Source organism: Phasianus colchicus, chromosome 1, assembly GCF_987193195.1.
Source record: "Phasianus colchicus chromosome 1, bPhaCol1.hap1.1, whole genome shotgun sequence".
Taxonomy (NCBI): Eukaryota; Metazoa; Chordata; class Aves; order Galliformes; family Phasianidae; genus Phasianus; species Phasianus colchicus.
The window spans coordinates 78269637-78286365 of NC_143436.1; the positions used below are offsets into that span (position 1 = coordinate 78269637).

General features: G+C 42.7%; 1 protein-coding gene across 1 annotated transcript in view; it reads left to right on the forward strand.

Moving 5' to 3' along the window:
* Positions 1-623: 623 nt before the first annotated feature.
* Positions 624-16729, forward strand: part of LOC116240955 (alpha-2-macroglobulin-like protein 1) — a 38567-nt gene continuing 22461 nt past the window's right edge. Inside the window, exons 1-6 of the mRNA XM_090139616.1 lie at positions 624-865; positions 12625-12808; positions 13915-14077; positions 14426-14478; positions 15316-15333; positions 15832-15991. Of these exons, the coding sequence (XP_089995742.1) occupies positions 624-865; positions 12625-12808; positions 13915-14077; positions 14426-14478; positions 15316-15333; positions 15832-15991 (820 nt within the window). The remainder of the gene's footprint in view (positions 866-12624; positions 12809-13914; positions 14078-14425; positions 14479-15315; positions 15334-15831; positions 15992-16729) is intronic.

The following is a 16729-nucleotide window of genomic DNA, read 5'->3' on the forward strand; positions in this document are numbered from 1 at the left end:
GGACCAGATGGATTGTACTCTGGAGTACTGAGGGAGTTGGTGGATGAGATTGCCAAGTCACTGTCCATCATTCTTCAGCAGTCCTGGCTAACCTGAAATGTCCCTGCAGATTGGAGACTGGCGAATGTGATACCCATCTTCAAAAAGGGCTGGAAAGATGATCCTAGTAGCTACAGAACTATCAGTCTCACCTTGATGATCCTTAAGGTCTTTTCCAACCTGAGCAATTCTATGATTCTATGTCTTTCTTTCCTGTACTGGGACCTCCACATCAGGATGCTGTGCTCCAGATGAGGCCTTACCACTATAGAGTAGATGGGCAGGATCACCTCCCTCAACCTGCTGGCCACACTTCTTTGAATACAGCCCAGGATACAGTTGGCTTTTTGGGCTGCAAGGGCACATTGTTGGCTCATGTCCAGCTTGTCATCCACCAGTACCCCCAAGGCCTTTTTGTGAGGGCTGCATTCAATCTTTTCATCACCTAGCTTATGTGGGTAGTGGGGGTTGCCGCAATCCAGGCTAAGACCTTGCACTTAGCTTTGTTGAACCTCATGAGCTTCACCTGCGCCCACTACTCAAGCCTGTCTAGGTCTCTCTGGACGGCATCCCATCCCTCGAGCATGTTGACTGCACCCCTTAGCTCCCTACAGCTTGATGTCGTCAGCAAACTTGCTGAGGGTGCACTCAACCTCACTGTCAATTTCATTAATGAAGATGTTAAAGAGTATCAGAGCCAGCAATTAATCCTGTGGGATACTACCAGTCGCTTGGGGTTCAGCCCTGCAGCCAGTTCTTCATCCATTGAACAGTCTACCCATCAAATTCACATCTTTCCAATTTGGAGAGTGAATGATACTGTGAGGTATTGTGTTAAAGGGCTTATTATAGTTCAGATAGGTGACAACAGTGGCTCTTCCCTTGTTCACTGATGCAGTCATGCCATCACAGAAGACCACTAGATTGGTCAAGCAGGCTTGCACTTGTTGAAGTCATGCTGGTTCTCTCATATCACCTCCCTGTCTTCCATATGCCTTAGCATAGCTTCCAGGAGGATCTGCTGCATGATCTTTCCTGGCACAGAAGTAAGAAAGCAGGTCTCTAACTGTTTCCACCTGAATCGTGGGGGGTTTATCCTTCTTCCCATCCTAGACTTCCAGATCAGGGAGTAGAGTACCTCGAGGTAATTGATCTGATTTTTAAAGACACATGTAAAGAAAGCATTGAGAATCCCAGTCTTTTCTATATCTCGTGATCTCATTCCTCACTGCATCCAGTAAAGGATGGAGTTTCTTGTTAGCCCTCCTCTTACTGTTAGTATATTTGTAAAAAGCTTTTTGTTCTCTTTTACTACAGTGGCCAGGTTGAATACATGCTTGGCTTTTGTCTTTCTAATTTTCTCCCCGCATATCCTAACAACTGCTTTGTACTTTCCCTGAGTTGCTCATCCCTTCTTCTACAGGAAGTGCCTCTTCTCCCGGATCTTCAGAAAAAGTTCTCTGTTTGTCTACTCCAGCCTTCTTCCTCGCTGGCTCATCTTATGGTACAGAGGGAGAGCCTGCTCCTGTGCCTTCTTGAGACTGAATCTTAAGTGACCCTCCCTACCAATGTCCGGAACAGTTCAAAGTTCGCCCTCCAGAACTCCACAGCAGCAGTTTTGCTGATACCAAGAATAGAGAACTCAGCCATTTTATGGTCACTCTGTCAAAGACAAATCCCAGCCTCCATATCTCCCAGCACTTCTCTGTGAACAACAGGTCTAGTGGGGCACCTCCCCTGGTAGGCTTTCTTACCAGCTGTGTCAGGAAGTTATCTTCCACACAAACCTCCTAGACTGCTTTTTCTGTGCTGTATTATATTTCCAGTATATATCAGGGAAGCTGAAGTCCCCCAAGGGCTGGTGATCATGCAGCTTCTGCCAGCTGCTCGTAGAATGCCTCATCCATCTCTTCATCCTAGTTAGGTTGTCTTTAACAGGCCCCCACCAGGATGTCATCCCTGTTGGCCCTGCCCCTTCTCCTTACTCATAGAGACACAACCTTATCATTCCCAGCCCCAAGCTCAACAGCATTGAAATACTCTCTAACATAGAGTGCCATGCCACCACCCCTCCTTCATTGCCTATCCCTTCTGAAGAACTTATAGCCATCTACTGTAGCAGTCCAGTCAGGGGAGCAATCCCATTGTGTTTAAGTAATGGCAACTAAGTCACAGTTTGCGTGTTACATGATGACTTCCAGCTCCTCCTGTTTGTTGCCCATGCTGCATTGATGTAGATGCACTTCAGCTGAGTCAGTTGCCTTACTCCAAACCCTGTCATTGTTCCCCCAGGCTCATCCATTGTCCAGCTGGCCATGCAAGCGCTGTGCAGTACAGATCATTGCTGACCTTAAACAGCATATTCCTCAGTGGAAGGTGTGAGATCTGGTCTCTCTACTTAATAAGTGTTAACTTCTTAATCAAACTTTATACAGTCAGAGGTGTATCATTATCTTAGAGACCTAATGAGTCAATAGTTAAACAAACAAACAAACTTTGTCAGGGAAAAGATGTAATCACTCTAACTTTTCACAGATTTTGAAAACTTTGTGAAGTCTGCTGAAATTATTAGATGACACTATAATTCTACCTTTTAAAAACTGATTATCATGATTAAATGGTTCTTGGAGGATATACTACATGATGGCTTGCTGGTATTTTAAGCTTAAGAATGGAGGAGGAATTCTGTGAGATGATGATCTATCACAATGATCTATCATGTCTTGTCTGCAATGTGAATCTTTTGTTCCTTTTTTCTCGGCCTTCCTGCATGATTATGCATGTGTATGTATAGTATGTTCTCCTTCCAAAATGGAGGTTATCTCTGTGAAATCAATAAGTATATTGACTGCTCTGTACTGGGGTAAGATCATTTTTGAAACTTGTCATTGTTCTTCTGACCCTAAAACACACCTTTTTGTGGTTTAATCAACCAACTTGATTTCCTCACTTTTCTACAGGTAGGTTCCTACAAACTTCCTCAGCTGAGAAGAGCATTTCTCAACACCTTCAGCGAGGAGAAGAAACCCACAAGAGAGAGATAGGCTGTTAATTCTTGCTGTGGTTTAATCCTTACAGCTAGCTGAGATGTGCAGAGAATCAAAAAGGTATACGTGTGAGAACTTGTGGGTTGAGATAAAGACAGTTTGATAGGTAATGCAAAACTATGTATGTAAGCAAGCCAAAAGAAGGAATTCATTTGCTATTTCTCATCAGCAGGCAGCTGTTCAATGACTTCCAGGAAAGCAGGGCTCATCTCGTGTAATGGTTTCTTGGGCAGATAAACATAATCATTCAAAACATACCCCTTCCTTGTTCTCTACCCCAGCTTTTATTACTGAGCATGACATTGGAATGGGGGGAAGAATCAACCATGCATTGGCGAACTCTTTGTCACTCTCCTACCTCCCATGCATACACTATACATTGTATAGTATAAGATATCCCTTTGGTCAGCTTAGGTCAGGTGTCCTGCGTACTGCTAGCCACCTTGCTGACAGGGCAGTGTGAAAAACAAAAAAGTCCTTGTTGAGCACTGCTCACCAGCATTTTCATCAAAAATCCAAAACACAGCATCATATGGGCCTCTATGAAGAAAATTAACTCCATACCTGCAAAAATCATGAGACTGGTAAAGAAGCTGTTTTTCAAACGATCTCTGTTAATATTGTTTCTGGTCATTTCATATCCAGTATAGACAAATCAAAATGGAACCAAGTGTGGCCATGTTCAGGTACCAGCAATACAAGCTATCAGATACATTTTGCCCCAGATATCTGAAATTAACCTCCAAAATAAATCACTGAATATAGCAGAATGGTCCTTAGGTTTGAATTTGAGCCTATAAGTTTGCAGACTTTGAGTTCTGAAGTTGCAAAAGGATCTGGGAACTATAGAATTATAGAATGGCTTAGGCTAGAAGGGACCTAAAAGTCCATCCAACTCCAACATCCCTGATGTAGGCAGAGTTGCCAAGCACTAGATCAGCTGCCCATCCAACCTGGCCTTGAACGCCTCCATGGAAGAGGCATGCACAGCTTATCTGGGCAACCTGTTCTAGTACCACCCTCTGAGTAAAGAATTTTTTTCCTAACATCTAATTTCCTAAAATCTTTAGTTTAAAGTAATTTCCCTTTGTTTTTTCACAATCAGACCATGTAAAAGTCAGTCTCTCTTCTGTTTATAAGCTCTCCTCAAGTACTGGAAGGCTACAATTACATCTCCCTGGAGCCTTCTCCAAGCTAAATAAACCTAGTTCCCTCAACCCTTCTTCATAAGAGAGGTGCTCCAGTCCACAGTAATCTTTGTGGCCCTCCTCTGACTGCACTCCAAAAGCTCTATGTCATTTTTGTGTTGGGAGCCCCAAACCTGGACACATTAGTCCATCTGGGGCCTCATATGGGCAAAGGGAAGGGGACAGTCACCCCTGCTGGGGCCTCATATGAGCAAGGGGAAGGGGACAGTCACCCCTGCGGCCACCACTTTTGATGCATCCCAGGATACAGTTGGTCTTCTGAGTTGCAGGTGTGCACTGCTGGCTTATGTTGAGCATTTCAGCCATCAGGACCCCCAAGTCTTTCTCCACATTGCTGCTTGGAATAAGTTCTTCTCACAGTCTGTATGCATACCTGGGATTGCCCCAACCCAAGTGCAACACCTTGCACTTGGACTTATTGAACCTCATTAGGTTCACATGGACCCACTTTTCAAGACTGCTCAAGTCCCTCTGAATGACATTCCTTCTACTGTATCAACTGCAGCATTCATCTTAGATTCATCAGCAAGCTTGCTGAGTGTGTACTCAATCCCACTGTGTGTATCACAGATAAAGAGCACTATCCAAGGTCTGACCTCTGAGGGACACCAATTGTGTCCAGCCTCAACCTGGACATAGAGCCATTGTCCACAATCCTCTGGATGTGACCATCCAACCAATTCTTAATCCACTGAATAGCCCATATATCTCCAATTTAGAGATAAGGATATGGTGTGGGACCTTATCAAAAGCTGTGAAAAGGTTCAGGTAGACAATATTGATTGCTCTTTGTCTACCAGTGCCACCAATCTAGCCAGGCATGATTTGCTCTTGATGAAGCTGTGCTGTCTGTCTCAGATCACCTCCTCATCTCACATGTGCCTTAACATCTCTTCCAGGAGGACCTGTTCCATGACCTTCACAGGCACAGACACAAGGCTCACTGGCCTGTAATTCCCAAGGTCTACATTTCTCCCTTTCTTCAAAGTGGGAGTGATGTTTGCTTTTTCCAGTCACTTTGCCTGACAGCCACAATTTTTCAAATGTGATGGAAAGTTGCTTGGCAACCACATCAGCCAGTTCCTTCAGAACCCTGGGATGCATGTTGCTTGGTCCCATATGCAATTCAGTCTCATGTGGAAGTCTCTGATTTGCTCTGCTCTTGCAGTGGGAGGGATCTTCCTCCCTCCACCTCTCCCTGCCTAGAAGTTCAGGGATGTGAAAGGTGTGGGAAGCTTGAGTGACAATTCTGAGTGAGACAAGTAACTTGTTGAGTACATCAGACTTCTCCATGTCTCTTGAAGGCAGTTCTCCCTTTTCATGATTTATCAGAGAGGATGCACTTTGCTTGTCTCCTCTGATGAATGCACCTGTAGATTCCTCTTCTTATTATTTTTTACATCCCTCACCAACTCTCGTGTTATTCCCAGATCACACATCCCCTCTTTGCTGCTTATACTTCTCGTTTTTTCCTATCAGCCTGATCCTTGCTCAGCCATGTTGGTTTCTGCCTTGTCTGCCTGATTTCTTATGCTGGGACTGGAGAGCTATTGTGCTCTCAGAAAGTTGTTCTTAATGAGCTGCCAGCTCTCTTCTATTCCTCTGTACCTAAGGACAGTTACTCAGAGGATCTCATCCAATAGTTCAGTAAACAGCCAGAAGTTAACTCTCCTGAAGTTCAGGGTCCTAAGCCTACCTTTTGCCAGGCTTGTATTCCTCAAGGTCACAAACTCAACCAGGGCATGTTTGCTATAGCTTAATTAGCTTCCAATCTTAACCTCTTTAATGATCGTCTCTGCACTGGTGAGCTTCACGTCCAGAAACAAACGGAACAGAAGGCCACCATGTGGAGTCATGAGCTTCCTCAACTCATATGAGAAGACCTCAGGAAAGACTGGAGGAAGAAATGAAGAAAAGATAGAGGGTGAGAAAGAAAAATTGAGGGAATGGCTGTAGCGACACACTAAGAAGAGACAGTATAAGAAAATGCAGTCTTTTCTAATATGTTTTATTTGTTTTGGTTTTAAAATCTCTAATGCAGGGAAAACATGGGACTGAAATTCTGTCTAATGGCAAGATAAAGAAGCCAGTGGATTTTTTGTTTGCTTAGAGAATCATGGAATTGTAGGGGTTGGAACGGACCTCTGGAGATTAAATAATGCCTATTTAATTATTAAAAAATAATGCCCCTCTCCCTCCCTTCCTCTCCCACAGTTAAAACAGATTCCTTATGGTAGGTTGCACAGGAAAGCATCCAGATGGTTCCTGAATATTTCTAGAGAAACCCCAGTACCTTTTTGGGCAGCCTGTTCCAGTGCTCTGGCACCCTTGCAGTAAAGAATTTTTTCCTGTGTTGCAGTTTTTGCTGAAGGTGGACTCTATCCCTTCATCCAGATTACTGATAAAGATGTTGAGTAAGACTGGGCCCTGTATGACCCCTGGGGAACACTGCTAGTTACAGGCCTTCAACAGACTCTGCGCAACCCTCTGAGCTCTACCACTCAGCCAGTTCTCACTTTATCTCACTATCCTCTCATCTATCCCACGCTTACTAAGTTTCATTACAAGGATGTTCTGGGAGACAGTGTCAGAAGCCTTCCTGAAATCAAGGTACGCAACACCCACTGCTCTTCCCTCATCTACCCGGCCAGCAATGACATCATAGAAGGCCACTGTATTGCCTGACCATGATTTCCCCTAGATAAATGTTAATTACTACTGATCATCTTTTCTTCCAATTGCTTGGGGATGACATTTGGGATAAGCTGTTCCATCACCTTTCCAGGGACGGAGGTGAGGCTGACTGCTGTTGCCCAGATCCTCCTTCTTGCCCTTTATGAAGACTATCCTCCTTCTTGCCCTTTATGAAGACTGGAGTGACATTGACATTCAGTCTTCAGGACTGGACATTCTCCAAGACCTTTCAAAGATGATAGAGAGCAATTTGGCAATCATTTCTGCCAGCTTCCTCAGCATTCATGGGTGCATCCTGTCAGGACCCAAGGATTTTGTATCCGTTTTGCTTAGATGACCTCTGATCAGCTCCTCCTCAACCAAGGGTAAGCCATATTTTCTCCAGACTCTCTTACCTCCAGGGTATGGGGGTTCCTGTGATTTCTCAGCCTTATCAGTAAAGACTGAAGCAGAGAAAGTATTCATCATCTACATCTTCTCAGCATCCCCTGTTACCAGGACACCCACCTCATTAAACAGCAAAACAATATTTTTCCTAGTCCTCCTTTTTCTGTTGACATACTTAAAAAAAGCTTTACTTGTTGTTCTTGACTGGTGTGAGACCAGTTTAATTTCAAATGTGCCTTAGCTTTCCTTGTTGTGTCCCTGCAGACTTTGACAGTATTGCTATATTCCCCCCTAGTGACCAGGCCTTTTTTCCACATTTTGTAAACTTTCTTCTCTTTGAGTTTATCCACGAGCTCCTTGTTCATGTGTGCAGTTCTCCTGCCATTTTTGCTTGATTTTTTACTCTTAGGATGCACCAATCTTGAGCTTGGAAGAAGTTGACCAAAACTTCTCTTAACAGTTGTAATCCTCCTGATATCTACATCTGACAAATAAGCTGGACTGCCATGACCTCTTCTTTTCCCTCTGTGCATTTGTTTTAAGTGCTAGGCTGCCTTTGTGAATCTGACCATGAGATCATCCCTCTATTCAATTTCAGGATCAACCACATGTTTTTCTCTCCCCAGGAAATCCACTCATAAAGCAAGTCACACCCCCCTCAGCTTGCTCCAAAAGTCCTGAATATAAGACCTATTCCAGAGTGAGTAAGTCCAATTTAATTTGCTGTGTGTGATTTGGGGATTCCTTCTTGGGACCCAGTACTCCAGTCTGTGAGAGGTAAATCTTTCTGGAGAAAATGTCTGTTTGGCCTTGAGCAATGGAGTTGTCTGCTTGGACCCTGTTCTGAGTCACTGTGCAGCTCTGAGGAAGATCTTTGATTTTTGTTGTTTGTGCCTGTATTGTCCTTATGTGGAATGGTTTTGGTAGAGCGGGGAGCTGCAGGGGTGGCCCCTGTGAGCAAAGCCCATTAGCTGCCCCACATCAGATGAGAGCCAGCTCTTGCTGGCCAGAGCTGACTGCACCTTCATTTCCCATTCCTCTGTGCTGCTCAGGAGGAAGATGTGGAAAGGGATGGATGGGGGGGGGGGGGGGGGGAGGGAATATTACTAGCTTGCTTTTAGTTCTCACTGCTCTAGTCTATTATTAGCAACAGGCATTACATTAATCTCACTTATGCTTGAGTCTGTTTTGTCCATGACGGTAACTGGTGAGTGATCTTCCTCTTCTTACCTCAACATATGACCTTTTTTTCCATTGTATTTTTCCCCGTCTTTTTGAGGAGAGGGAGTGAGAATGAGAGTCAGAATGTGCCATGGTGGAGCTTAGCTACCTGCCAATGTGAAACCATCACAATGCCTCTGTTTCTTCAAAGTCTATGTAGTTCATCTGTCTTCTCTTTGGCATTGTAAATCTTAAAAAAACACAGATGTAAGTTCTACAGTTAATCAGTTAATCTAAATATTAGTATCTCTCCTCAGGTATTTTTTTTTCTTCCCCATTATTATTATTATTATTATTATTTTTTTTTTTTTTTAATGGTCACCCCCCATCTTCTATGCTAGGATCTGCTTTCTTTTCAGGGTCTCAAGAGAGAAGCAGGTTCAAGTCAGTGTCTCTGATGCTGTTTGAGAATTAAAAGTCAGCATCGCAAATTTCAGACAGTGATGATTTTGGGATGTCTCCCACAGGAGGAGTGACTGCCCATGTAAAAGGTTGCTCTCCGTTTTGTTTTGAGCTCCTATTAAGTAGCAAAAAAGGCTTCTGCATTTGTCTTCAAATTGCAGTTCTTTGGATGGTCTCAATGTAGAAGTCAAGCACTGAGAGGAGCATAGAACAATTTACTGTGTATTACCTTCAGGCTTTCTGACCCTGCCAGTTTCTGCTCCTTTTGATGTGTTTGTCCAGGTGTGCTCTCAGTTCCATGCCTGGCCTTAATGTAGTGGACAAATTCTACTGTCAAAGCAGCAGAAAGTGTTCCACCTTGGTTTTAGACACAAATTCTTCTGAGGACTCCCTAGTCAGGTTGCATAAACTTGGCCTCTGGCCTCACAGGTTTTACAAACCTGAAACCAGGTTTTACAAACCTGTGAAAAATTCTTAATGCAGAAGTATATTTCACTGTTAGAATACAATGCTATCAAATTCCTTTGTCTTCAAAGAAGATGCTACACTGTAAGTATAGATGATGTGTGTGTAAGAAGTGAACTTGGAATGTCAGTGATCTGGATCATTATGTTTGTGGTTGCAAATGAAAGGATGCAACAATGGAAGAGGCCCCAGGCCTGTTTGAAGATGATGATGAGTACAGAGGAAACTGAAGAGTGATTCAGTTTTTTTGATAGCTGATTCTGCAGTACTGACCCTGTAACAGATATAGTTCTTTAAAGAAAATGATAGAATCAAATTCATAGAATGATTTGAGTTGGAAGGGACCTTAAAGGCTATCTAGTTCCAAATCCTCTTGCCATGGGCAGGATCATCTTTCATAGTTGCTCCAAGTCCCATAATACCTAGCCTTGAATCCTCCCAGGAATAGGTCAATGATAAGTTTCTCTTCTCTGCTCAGTCTCCTGTCAAAGAGATATGCAGACATCAGTGCTTTCCTAGTGCTCTTCTCATAGAGATCATTAATTTTAATGCCTCTGTAATTTCTTAAATTAATCATGTTAATTATTATTAATGCTAATATTATGTTAAATTAATTAGATTAATACATTAGAGTGATTTCCAAGGTACCATCGCACCTAGTTCTTATAGTGAACTGTGAGTTTTCTTCCTTGATCATATGCATGGCCTTTACTAACTTTCTGCTTTTCCTTTCCATTTTTTATTCTAGTAATCTATGGCGGGCAGGTGTCCGGGTTAGCATTGCCTCTATGTATATATCCTTTGCTCCAGATGAATATAGTGTATTTTCATGAAGGATAGATCCTTTCCAGAAGTAGAAACTGTGCACAAGCTTGCTGTACTCTCTGCATTTCAGAGACTTTGGTCAGGTCTGTGACACCTGTGCAGATGTCAGTCACTTCCTTCAATACATGTCTTTCAAATGTACGTTGCTGTGACCAAGAGCCAGATTTGCCTAAGTCAAGAAAGGAACAGAGAATGCACCTGGGCAAACACTGTAGGAGGAACACGATGGGACAGGGTCAGAAAGCTCTCCCCAGTGCTGGCTTTTGGACAGCTCCTGTCAGAAGTCTGCCAACATGTAACCCTCTCTGGCTATGATTTGTTGTTTTGTGTCAGACATGACTGGTGTTTATTAAAATGCCAGATTTTTGCCAAAGGGTGATGTAAAAGTTTATTTGCTGTTCTCAGTGGAATAACCTTCCTTCACAAGGATGGAGAGAATGAGTTCATTGAAACAGAAAAGATGAAAGTCTTCCTTGCCTAGGAGCCTAGCACTCTTCTAGGCTGTCTGAAAGCTGATTTCTGAAATCTGTTGAGAGAACTGATTAAGCTAACTGGCAAGAGTCCAGATGAGCCATGAAATGCACCTGAGACTAAGATAGTGCTAGCACCAACTGCTTCTCTGCATAACAGATAGCCCACTTGATGCATAGTTGCTCTCAGGAGACAGAATAAAATGGAGATCAGTCAAATGGAGATCAGTTCTCCAAACCTCAGCTGGAAAAAGAGTATTGAGAGGCTTGGGAACAGGTATCCCAGATAAACTGGAAATCTGGAAAGCCTGATTTTGCCAGACAAAAAGATCCCAACTGCCTGCTTATGTAATGTCATGTTAGAACCTACATATGTAAAGATTATGCTGCATCAGCATTATTTAACATTGCTGGGAAATATTTCCAGGCACAGAACCACAGCTGTCTGACTATAAGGAAGGATCGTTTCTGTTCGATTTCAGTTCAACCTATTTAATGTTGTCTCAAACAAGCCAGAGATGTAGTTCATGAGTTAATGCAATCAGTGTACGAGCCACAACAGACACTTTACATTGTGACAGTACTCTCCTGGAAGCCAGGATGGTTAAGCAGCACAATTGTCTACTCTTCTGTAGAGTTTGTCATCAGTGCTAGAAAACAGCCCCCTTGTTTAATCCATGAGTTCTAAAGTGATTCACGTATTCAGAAACAGAGCAAAACCAGATGACATAGAGACACTTTAGCCCTTCAATACTAATTATGAACACTAAAGAACTTGTACTATTTCCTGAGACACCCTCCTTGCGGTTAGTGCTACTGCAAATGGATGTTGCAGAAAAGCTAGTGGAGATCTCTGTTTCAGTGAATGTTTTCATTTTACTTATGTGCAGAGAGAGAAAAGGCAAAGTCGCTAAGCTAATTAGTGGTTGATGGCTGATGGTGGTGTTGATACAGTGCTTCTTCACGTACATGCAAGGAGTTGCTCCATGTTCTCAAGCTAAACAGCCTGTGGAGATGCACATGCCCATAAATTGATTCAGAGTTACTGAGTCCCTATCCTAAATAACAACACTGCCTAGGGTGTGCAGGGGTGAGCTCTTGCTGTTGGCTGCACAGCAGCAATCAATTTCCAGCAGAAACAAAGGGACGTAAGTCACAGGTGATCAGGACCTGTCCTGGGTCACTGATCAGTGAAGTTCTGTGGCTCATTTATTTATTTATTTATTTATTTATTTATATGAAATGCCCATTTGGTCAAATATCTCCAAGGTGGCCTTGCAGGGTTGGGGGGAATGTTCCAAACTGGTGGAAGACAGCCAAAGCTTCTGTTATTGGCTAAGGGACACTTGGTAGAGTACGCCCATTTCTACTGCTGAATGTATATAATTTCTGGAGAGAGAAAGAGGTGGTGAGAAGCTAGCTCCTCCCCAAATCCAAATCTCCATTCAGGCTGTTCTAGAAAGAAGTTAGACGCTGAAAAGAAACTTGGTGATTTCAGAGAAAGATTGTCTGGAGACTGGACAGGCAGAGCTCTCAAGATGCTGACATCCATCTTCCTGAGCCTTTTGTTCCACATTGCAACTTCTTTTCACCAACTGTGAGTGATGCTGAATTTATGTTTCAGTTTCCTTCAGTCTCTAGCACTCTAGGTAGACTCGCTGAATTCCACACCATCAGCTATTCTTCCTGCTATTCCAAATCACTCCAAAAGGCAGCAGTCATTCGTGTTGTCTCTCATGTCTGTGAGTTAAAATATGAATAATCTTTTTGGGGGGTCTACCAGGAAGAGACATTATGCCCATGTGTGTTTTCTCTCTGAGCCTTCAATCTGATGTAACCTCTGATGTCTTCTTTCCTCTGTCCCAGACATTACCTGGTGGTTATCCCTGCAGATCTCCGCTACCCATCCATTCAAGTTGCCTGCCTCCATATCACCTGTTATGAAGCAAAGATTCAAGTAAAGCTGGTCCTGGAGCGCTTTGCAGGACATGATCTTTTAGTGCAAAAAAACATCCAAATGGAGAAAACTTTCATGTGCACTAAGTTCTGGGTGAGCTACCCTAGGCAAATGCCATCTCTTCTGGAACTGTAAAACCAGGAATTGTAAAAGCCAGTGCTGTTAAGGAGAGGCTCTACTTTGCCTTGGAGCGAGCCTGCTAGGAATGAGAATAGATTGTTCCTACAGATGTGAAGCACAGGCCAGCACTTGGTCAGCACTGAATTGCCCTTCTGAATCTAACTTTTCATTTGAAGTCACATTTGTTAAAAACTACCACACTACTTGTTTCCTTCTCCGCTATTCCAGACTAGAGCAGCGTTAGCCCTTCTTCCAGGCTTGATAGATCCCTTGGCAATCTGATCTAGTGGGTGGCAACCCTTCCCATGGGAGGGGGATTGGAACTAGATGTTCATTAAGGTCTCTTCCAATCCATGATTCTCTGAAATACTCGTGCAGCTCCAGGGGTAAAGCTTGAGGAAATGAAGGTTTGCACAACATAGTCTACAGTTTCTGTAGGACCTGCAGTCAGGAAGCAGCTCGGCTCTCAGGAGCTACTGACCAGCAGTTGGATGGAAGTGGATATGCTTGTTATTTCTAAACAGCATCTTACAGCTCATTCATTGTTAGTGAGAATTTGGCTAAGGTCTATGATAGGACGATCACACCTAAGTAATATTCTTTCTATTATATACTGTATTCTATTCTGTGGCTGCTGTAGTATTTTGTTGCACGAGCCAGGAAGACCCTGTGGTTAGCTCTGGCATTCTGATCTGGCTTTCTTACTTATACATGTTACACAGTCTTGAAAGTCTAGCATTTGAAGCTATGTCAAATACCTCAGTGTCTGTCCTTTGATTCTGTGCTGCCATCTCCCACATTTCTGGATTTTCTTATTTTCCTGACACTCCCCTTCCTGTCTCCAGAGATGAAGGCATTGGGAAAAAATGATGGATTTCATGATATGCAAAGCCTCTTGGTTGAGTGTAGAACTGAGTGAGATTACTATACCCTCTAAATTCAGGTATTGAAAGGGATGCCCTGGCACAGGTGGAGAGTGACTGGTTAGTTTTTTTCATTTCCATTTCACTGTCAATTCTGCCAAGGGCCCCCAGAAGTAATATTACTTGGTTGTTGCATTCTTTTCTCTCTTTGTACAGGTTGCACCTCCAGCTGATGGCACAGAGGAGATTGCCACTGTCAGACTGATTATTACAGGTCAAGGGGTCAATATTGAGGAGAAGAAGAAGGTCCTGATCCGCAAGGCAAGCAGTGGCACCTTCATTCAAATGGACAAGCCCGTCTATAAGCCAGGGCAAACAGGTGAGAGCTGCATATGAGAGCAAGCATAGGTCCTAGACTTTTTGCTAGTAAAATCATATGAAAAGACTGCAATTGCTTGAAAATCATGGAAGGCTCCAGCAGAAGTTTTTGAGAAGACATCTCTTATTGAAATTATATTTTCAGTGCCTGTGTTGTCCATCCTGTGGTGACTGTGTAGCTGTAGGAGACAGTAGGTCATTACCCATGCAATCTTTCTTGGGAGAATGTCCATGTAAATTTTATCAGATGTGTACAGTGGAGGCAGGACCTGAGGAGACAGAAAGAATAGGGGTCTGCAGGGAAGGATTGAGATGTGACAAATATATTCCCTGATTTCCTTGCCTTCAGTGAAATTTCGTATTGTGACTCTGGATGAGGACTTCATTGTATTTAATGATTCGGTAAGTCAGCCCTGCAGTCTGTGAAGAGGCTCCCTGTTCTATGCATTAATCCTACTTCCTTTCTTCTCTGCATATCTGCTAAACTTCTAACTGCTCCTTGTCCCCTGCATTTATTCTGATGAATGTCCATAGGAGAATAGTAGCTCAGGTAGCTGGGGAGGTAAGATGGGAAAGAAGTTCTTGCTCCTGTTAGTAAAATAGTCCTTCAAGCACAAGCATGGCACATACTGATTTACATGGTGATGCTGTCATATGAGGAGTGAGTAGTTTGGAAGTTGGAATGTCTGATTAGACATTAAGAAAAAACTCTTTCATTTTGAAGATTATCAGATATCGAAACAGATTCTCAGAGAAGGCATTTTTTTTCCTTGGAGATGTTCAACACTTAACAAGAGAAGGCTGACAGCAACCTGTTCTAATAAGATAAACCTTACCCAGGGCATTGGACTAGATGACCTCCAGAGGTTCCTCCCAAGCTACAAGATCATGTACCTCTGTGACTCCTTTGAGATACTGCAAATGAGCCAAATCTATATTGGTTTTAGCAATTCAGCAGTTTTCCTGATAGATAACTCTGTCAGGATGTAATTAGCATGTGCTAGGCGACCTTCAGATTGATTTTTCCTTTCTCTCTTTCCAGACATTACTGTAATGAATCCACACTGTATTTCTCCTTTTTGGTGACATCTGTGTTCTTTATGTTGTTTGTCAGTGCTCTGAATTTCCAAGTCGCTATTTTCACACCCTTCAGAGAAGTCTCTCCATCTGAAGTACCTTGTATGTGTTGCTGGCACTTATTTCTCTCTTTTAATGTTTTCACTTTTCTTTCCCTCCCAGATTTCCCTGTTTCTCCAGGTGAGTGATGCTGAAATCTGATGTTACATTAATGTTGATGGCAGCCATTTGACTGGGCTATTCATTTACAGTTCATGGTAGATTTTATGGATCTGTAAGTAGAATGGTAGAACATCAAGATTATTTAATCTAATGTACTACATACAATCTCTGTGCCTGTTTTTGCACTTGATGTTATGCTCTTAGTTAATGGAATGGAAATCTGATTTGCTTCTGAAGTACAAAACTATAGACAGATCGTTTTAGACCTTTATGTTAACAGGTTAGAACTATAAAGGATCTTTCCTTGAGATCAGCATTTAGAGAAGTGTAGAAGGGGATTCAGATGCTGACAGCAGAATGTAGCATATTATCTTCAAAATTTCTTGACTGTACTGTGCCAAACCTTGTCCCTTAGCTATCTTTCTAACTAGCACTGAAATCTTGAAGATGGTTTTCTATAGACTGTGGATAACTGAGATGCTAGAACGATTGCTTCTTTCTCTCTTATGGGTGTAGGACCCCAAGAACAACCAGATAGAGCAGTGGCTGAATGTGGTGCCCCAGGAAGGCATTGCAGATCTGTCTTTCCAACTAAGTGATGAACCTCTTCTGGGGACATATGTCATCAATGTAACCAACAGGAAAACATATGGCAGCTTCACCGTTGAGGAGTATGGTATGAGTGCATGAGGGATGTGTATGAAGTGCAGAGATGACTTCACTCTCTATCCTAGAAATCTGAGTTTTTATTTCACGATAACCATGAGCAAATGAAGAAAGTAATAACATCATAGAAAAGAGTCTGAGCTGATGCTTAGGAGAGAGATTGCTTTTGAGACCTTCGGTCATCATGTAGAAGCAACTCTGTGCAAGGCCCTAGACTTTTGACACAGCTGATTCCTGAAGATGGTTGTATCAGACAAAATAAGGTCACTGGGATGGGCTTTTCAAAAGAATATGAAGTCCAGTGCCACTTATTTTATCATTCCCTAATTAACTCTGCTGGGAAGTTACTGCAAATAGCTGTCTGAAGTTGAGGTATATGGACATAGAATTGTAGAATTATTATAGAATTATAGAATCATTAAGGTTGGAAAAGACCTTTAAGATTTTCCAGTCCAGCTACCCACCTACCACCAAGATTTACCACTAACCAATGCCCTTCAGTCCACACCCACACTTTTCTTGAACACCTTCAGGAACAGTGACTCCTCCACCTCCCTGAACAGTCTGTTCCAGTGCTCAACCACTATTTTGGAGAAGTTTTTCGTAACACCCAACCTGAAAATCCCCTAACATGTTTGAATTTTAATTTGGAAAGGAGTCAGGGACTAGATTCAAATTTGTTAAAGAAATAATGGAAATATTCCCTTTCATGTTTTAACTTCCTTTCTTCTCAGTTTCCTATCTCCTA